This window comes from Sinocyclocheilus rhinocerous, unplaced genomic scaffold, assembly GCF_001515625.1.
Source record: "Sinocyclocheilus rhinocerous isolate Xijiao unplaced genomic scaffold, SAMN03320098_v1.1 scaffold2135, whole genome shotgun sequence".
Taxonomy (NCBI): domain Eukaryota; kingdom Metazoa; phylum Chordata; class Actinopteri; order Cypriniformes; family Cyprinidae; genus Sinocyclocheilus; species Sinocyclocheilus rhinocerous.
Window position 1 is genome coordinate 225,189 of NW_015653505.1, and position 7,416 is coordinate 232,604.

General features: G+C 37.6%; 1 protein-coding gene and 1 pseudogene across 1 annotated transcript in view; one reads left to right on the top strand and one right to left on the bottom strand.

Annotated features, from left to right (window-relative positions):
- The window catches only part of LOC107716441 (complement C3-like), a 10,294-nt gene extending 8,958 nt beyond the window's left edge, over nucleotides 1–1,336 (bottom strand). Inside the window, exons 1-3 of the mRNA XM_016522893.1 lie at nucleotides 1,279–1,336; nucleotides 932–1,015; nucleotides 777–857 (exon numbers count right to left, since the gene is read on the bottom strand). Of these exons, the coding sequence (XP_016378379.1) occupies nucleotides 777–857; nucleotides 932–986 (136 nt within the window). The 5' untranslated portion in view covers nucleotides 987–1,015; nucleotides 1,279–1,336. The remainder of the gene's footprint in view (nucleotides 1–776; nucleotides 858–931; nucleotides 1,016–1,278) is intronic.
- Nucleotides 1,337–5,600: 4,264 nt separating this feature from the next.
- Nucleotides 5,601–6,527, top strand: LOC107716436 (uncharacterized; annotated as a pseudogene).
- Nucleotides 6,528–7,416: the final 889 nt, after the last annotated feature.

Consider the following 7,416-nt stretch of genomic DNA (forward strand, 5'->3'; position numbering starts at 1 on the left):
AACAGCAGCCCTTCACCGGCTCAGATTTATTAGCACTATTTCGGTAAAACAGTGATTACAGAGAACAGTTGAATACACTTAAATTAAAATACTACTTTTAAATATGCCTTTTTTATTCATGCTTGTTAAATGAGTTTAAATGTATGTAATATTGTAAACTATGCTGTATTCACCCAAATAAATTCAATTTGTCTTGTATTTTGTCCATGGGTGTTCTTGCTTAATAATAAATGTTCATCTTTTGATTATTGCTGTTGCCTATAGTAATTCTGTGTGTGATTTTTAATTTCCAGCCCATTTTAAGCCAGCAATATAATAATTTTTAAACAATAGATGACTTAAATAAAACAAACCAGCATGGTGGGTAAAAACGTTTAACCCAACCAGCTGGGTCAAAATAACCCAGCATGTGTTCTGTCCAATATTTACCCAGCGCTGGGTTGCCAAATAACCCAAGCTGGGTTGTTTTTAACCCAGCATTTTTTAGAGTGTACCGTGCCACTCATTATCACAACCCTGCTAAAATGTAGCGCCAGTATGTGCTCTTACTGGCACCCCCTCCTGCTGGTGGCGCCCTAGGTGACCGCCTAGCTTGCCTATGCCGAGAAACGGTACTGCAAGTGGCCAAAATGTCCGCCCAATAGAGAAAAGTTTTGCTCAAGAAAAAAAGCAGGAAAACAAAAATTTCACACACACACACACTGGGCACTAGTTGCCAGCTTTTCCTTCACTAGTTCAACTTATCCATTAAAATAAAATAGTCAGCTATGACTTACCCTTTTGTATAATCTGGACGATCTTCATCTCGTACTGATCGTAGTGACACTTCTTTACACTGATCAGTTTAACCTTGTAGACTGAAGAGAAGACACCAATTAAACCAATTTATTGCCCTCAGAGACACCCCCCTCCCCACCCCATAAATATTCACCATAATGTCTTCCTTTGCATGCAGCTAGTTTCCACCGCTGTTTTCCAGAAGACATATTTTCTGGTTTTCGTACACAGCAGTTACCTGTGCAGAAAAATTAAAAAGCTAAGATTATATGTATAAAACATTTACATACTTTTTTATGTGTGAAAAAAGTAATATTAAAGGATTCATTCACTCATAAAATATAAAATGAATGACATGGTTTACAAGGGATCATTTTAAAGCTTTTCAAAGGTTACTATACATAAAAATATATAGCAATACTATACATATAAATACTATGTTATAATTTGCCAATTTAACATGTTTCATGTGCAAAGTGAAAGAAAGGAGTTGAGACGGACCCTGTGAGCAGCGACACACATTATTTTTGCAGATATTATCCGGATTTTTATCTTCAGGAGGAGAGTAGAACCTGCTACAGCGTTTATCTGAAACATCAGAGACCTTAGTTAGCATTCATCACATAAAACATCTTTAAAATTTTTAATCTTCACAGCAAAGCAAACAATTAGCAAACACCACTAATAATGCAAATCCAATAAATCATGATATTCTTACTAGGGCTGGGTTGACAATCTTGATTTCCCAATTTTAAGCCTTAAAATCAGTAGGTCTTCTTTTTGATGAATCAATATTGATTCCAGTGCCAGCCCTATAAGTGAAATATGTGGTTGCATAGAGCCCCATGGCCACCAGGGGGCCCCATGTCAGGGGTTCAGACAGTAATGTTTGGTAATAATATATCTAGTTTGAGCGACGAATGGAGCTCCAGCGTAGTTCAGGCAGACCACGGCGTGACTGCAGCATCAGCTGACGCTCAGCTGATTGTAACTCCTCACACTACAATTAATAAGATATAAGATCATCCGTACTCACGCTTGCCATAGTCTGTCGCACAGACATGCGCTTACCCTCCTCCATCCCCAACTCCTCCTATGCAGATACATGATCACTTAACTGCTCGCCCACAGAGATATATCATCTATCCAGCTCATGTTACTCAAATTGTTCAATATTATCCACAGTACGGTGTTACTCTACTTGGTATAAATAACTGTGCATATTAAAATATCTGGCAATTGCTTAGGCTTCAGGGGGGTTCAAACCTCAGTGAGGTTTGCCTGTGGATAGCTCAGAATCTGAACCCTTCAGAGCAAAGCCTGCCGCCAAATATAAAGTTCAGGACCTCTACAATATTCTGACTCGAACAGAGTGGTCCTGACTGAACTTTGATAAAGTTAGTTTGTGTCAGTCACATGTGTTAATGTTTGAGAATGAAGGGGAAGTGGAAAATGAGAAAAAGTGAGCAATGGTAAGTGATGGAATTTGAACAACATAGGCTCATTGGAAATACGTGCCTCTATATACATTTCTGCAAAACTGAAAAATCGTACATATATGTACGAATCACTGCAGTTTCCAGTTGAAATGAACACTAGAGGCAGTAAAACTCAGACACCTTTTATTCCTTTTCACATAAAGTATGATTTACAGATACAGAGTTGTGATTAATAAAGCATACATTGTCACACAATTACTTACAGAATATTATGACTTCAAAACAATTTTAACATCCTGCGCGATTTGAACACTGATACTTTTGAACGTTGTATATGTGAATCACATATACCGCTTCATATGCATGAGTTTTCTAATTCAGCAGGTTTTGTTAACACAATCGGGTAGGTTTAGGGTTGGGTTTTGGGATATTTCCAACACGATAGAGCATTAACTTTTAGCGACACTCCCCGAATATTTGAATTCTGAACAGCCGCAATATGTACCTCAAGCAGCGTAATAAAAACGCAGCAATACGTGCCTGTACCAACATAATATAAATGTGCCACGGTCATTTCACTTTGAAACTGCCGTAAAACGTGCAGTAAGGTACGTAACTGACCTATCGGTAAGCCCCTCCCCTTGAACGCAGATGAGCCAATGGCAGTCGAGTATCAGTTGCACGGGGAGCGGAACTCGGACATCTGTAGGTTTCAGCACCATAGAGAAACACTGGAAGATCCGAAGCTTGCATCGTTTTTATGGGATTTATGCTTCAAAAATGGAAAAACGATGTGCCTGGGGTCCTTGTAACACTGATTCCAGGTATCCTGAGAGGATGGGCAATGGAATTTATTTTATTCTATTTCCTAAACCCAAACAAAATGGAGCAAAATGTCCCCAAGCATTCACCCCCAACCCCAATGAAGACAAAAACATTAATTTTCTGGTTGTCATACTCTCATTGTTACAATTTTCATCTGCTCAAGCAAAAACTTTAGTGTCATCTTGTGCTTCAGCAACATATCTCTGGCTAAAACTAGCTAGTGTTAAAGTTGGTGAGTCCATGCTAACGTACAAACCTAAATAGCGGACTGTTCTCGCGTCTTGTACAGTGTAGGGCAAAAACACATAAACGACATACGACAAGGTCTACATTTCACTGTCTCTTCATATTAAACTGGTTAAATGTAAATTAATTTAATCGTACCCTGAGATACATGAACAGTGTTGATCTGGGATATGTGTTCCTGTGTCTTGTGTTTTTCTCTCCATGTGCCTTCCATGACCTAGTTTCTCCCGTGTTTCCTGCCCATATTTGGTTTTCCTGTTCTTGTTCCCATTAAGTTCCATTTGTTTCAGCTGTGTCCCGTTAATCTCAACGTTTAGTCTGAGTACTTAAGCCCTGTGTTTTCCTATGTCTAGCGTCCAGTGTTAAACGTCTATCCCCGGTGCTACATGTGTGTTCCTTGTTGTTTTGCTTTCATTAAAGAGTGTTCTTCGTTGAATCTCCTATGTCTCCGCGTCTTCTCGCTCCAGCACAGTAGGCACGCGTGACAGTTGAGGGCTACAGTGCTGTTGTTAACCAATTACAGACCGAAAAGGAAACAGTTCAAAGCATAAAGTTTTCAACTCTTTGAAGAACTTTAAAGTGTGCCAACCTGGCTTGCCACCTTGCCTTGGTCACAACATTTTTGAAGGCGTGTTGTCTTATGATGTTGCTCTTTACATCAAGTACTTTGTTAAGAAGAAGTGGTTCATTTATCCAATTCTTAACCATCGAATCAGGCAGTTCAAATATAATGGCTCTGATGCTTTCACAAAACATTCTGAGGTCAATTCTCATGGACCTAAGCTGGCAGGTCAGGCCATTCAAAATTTGAATTTTTTTACGGCTTCTACCTGTTATACTTGGTGATAGTGTGTTAGATCCTGCAGATGAGGTTTGGCAATTAACTCTTCAGCTAAAGGACATTGTTGAACTGATTTGCGCTCAGAAAATTTCAGTGTCACAGGTTGCTTATTTGCTTTATTCTTATCCAAAAATACTTTGGATATATTACAAAAATAACTTGTCAGTAAAGCTGGTTCTGTGATTAGTAGTTAAGTGAGTTTGGAGTAAAAACATGTTATTAAATGTCGTATTTTCATGTGCTTTCAGATGGAGCAGCATTTACTACACAGAGCCGTAGTTCACTGACAAACTACACAAAATCTCGTTTATAATAGCAGACGATATAATCGTACGATTATGAAATCGAAGAAATCGTTCGCGATCATGACAGCTGTTTGCGTAGATTCTCAGTGAACTACGGCTCTGTGTAGTAAATGCGGCTCCATCTGAAAGCACGTGAAAATACGTCATTTAATAACATGTTTTTACTCCAAACTCACTTAATAACGTCAGTCGAGTGTTTGAAATAAATTCTTCTGTGAGTTGATGTGGCTTCTTAAACAGAATAATTAAGGCATGCAATATTTCATAGTATTCTAAGCAGTGATAAAGGCTGTGTCGATTAGCATTGCATTATTATATACTTTATTATAATAAAAATTATAATAAGACGAACTCAGATAAACCATATATATATATTGTCGAAGTCGTGTGTTTGTTTATTAGTCACGTTGAATCAATGAAAGCAGTTAAATCTTCTACAGGTGCATCTCAATAAATTAGAATGTCGTGGAAAAGTTCGGCGTATTTGGAGTTTCCACGTGAGATCGCCCTCTGGCCTTCGGATGTAGATTTACTGATGATCACAGAACCGAGCTTCACTGAGAGATAAACATGACAATCGCAGCTTCTGCCTAATCGCGATTTATCGCCTTTGCGATTTCATTTCGATTAATTGTGCAGCCCTACTTGGAGTCTAGAAAAGCAGCCTTTCAGGAAGTAAATCTAAAACAAAAACATCATTACCTGTGACACTATCCAGGTCTGATACTCAAATTTGGTCCATTGATCAGATTATGGACAATGAGGTTTAAACTAAAATAATACAAACCAAACTGATATTTTTGCATCATAATATTTCACTGTTTGCACAGCTGAACACACCCCACATTTTGAAGGTATAGTTGACCAAAAAAATTAAATTTCTGTCATCATTTACACACCATCAAGCTGTTATAAACCTGTATGAGTTTCTTTCTTCTATTGTACATAAAATAAGTTATTTTGAAGAATGTGTGTAATCAAATGTAGTAAAAATACTTCATTTTTTCTTTGGAAAATATCTTTTATGTTCAAAAGAAGAAAGAAACTCATACAGGTTTGTAACAGTTCGATGGTGTGTAAATGATAACAGAAATTTCATTTTTGGGCCAACTATACCTTTAATAAATTTTAGAGACACCAAATTTATTATTTTTCTCTGTTTTAGTCATGGATGAACCAGAGCAAAGCAATGTAATCAGTGCAATTGCTGAGTTACTCAAAAGATATTTCATCTTCGGTGCTGCAGTCAGTTGTGGAGACGTTCAATATGTTCAGGAAGCAGACCTTTTGCCGGTATTACGACCCATTCAGTCCAGAAAACTTGTATCTGCTTGGAGCCAGATCAGTAAGTACATTTCATCTTATGATTTCATAATGTATAGAAATGTAAAAGTGTTCTTAAATAATCTGGTTTCATAAGTGATCAAAAAAAGAAGTCATTTTTTACCTTTGTCTTTTTAGAACAAAGTGCTGATAACTTGTCAAATTCTAGAGAGAGCAGCAGTGGCACTTGTTCATCTTCATGTTCATCAACCCCATCATGTGACAAGGCTTCCACAGTTGCTTCAGACTGGGCTGACAATTTTAAGATACCATGGCAGAAGTTTCCAGGAGCATTGACTCAATGTTTAGAAAGAAAGTAAAGACCAAACCCAAGATTGCGACGAGATATGGTAAGAATTGTCATGTCTGAAATGATGAAGGTATGTGACTGTCCCAGTAAACAAAGCTCTGCAGCCATTGCCAAAAAGATGGTGGCCAAATACCCTGCATCCTTGCAGGATGTTATCGAAGATGATATAGTTGGATCAGGGTATCACTCGCTGGTCAAGCAGATTCAGAATCGCATAGAAAATGTGAAGAGACCCAATGTACCGAAAATCAGAAAATGTAGCAGACCAGAAGACTCTGACACAGAGAAGATTCCTGCTGAAAGAAAGGTAGCGGTTCAAGACACTTGCGGCTGCGTGAATTGGGAATTAAAATTAATGCCGCTCAATGAGACTAAAGAGAGCCAGCAGGATAAACAAGAAAGGATGAAGATCAAGTCTAAAACAACAAATGTTGACCCAGAAGAAGAACATCGACAAAATAGTACAAAGAACATCGACAAAATAGTCCATGTTACATCAGTGGTTCAACCATAATTTTATGAAGCTACGAGAGTATTTTTGTATGCAGAAAAACTAAAATAACAACTTTATTCAACAATTCTTCTCCTTCGCGTCACCCTAGCACCATTTTGGAGAGTACCACAACGCATGAAACGTCTATATTGCATCAAATTCTAAAATCGTATTTAGATACCGGTATGTAGGTCTACATTAATGTTACGTTGTAGTTTAGGTTAAACACAGATAAGCACAAACCGCATTATTACATTCATAAATAACACTGGTAAATAAAGCGAAATGTTATAATGTACAAATAATAAATACAATACCTAGCCTATAGGCTATTTTGAACGGTTTCAGAAGAAAACAAGAATGAAAAATATAAGTTGCTAACAAGCCAAAACGAATTAGGCTAATTCAATGCAAAAATGAAAGCAAACGGCGTTCTCGCGCAGCATACCTCTCGCAATCGGCATTAACCCAATTAAATGTGTCCATATTTGCGATGTATTTGAATGCTAAACTATTATTTATTATGTAAACCAGGCTTACTTAACGCGCTTAAAAAACATCCTCGTCACATGAGCAAATGTGTGTTTTGCCCGAGCTCAGGCTGAACGGCATGGATTGTACTATGCAGTATTTAAATTAACCAGTGTATCTATGTTTGGTTGACTGTATTTTATCGGTTTCTTCTTCGCTTGTGTTTTGGAAATTCTGCACATAATATGTGTAATAGCGCCCCCTACCGAATAACAATGAAAACATGTATTCCCGGCGTATGGCTCAAATATATTTAGACTAAATAAAAAGTATACTTAAATGTCATTTTAAGTATATTTCTGAGAAGAACATAAAGCACATTTCTG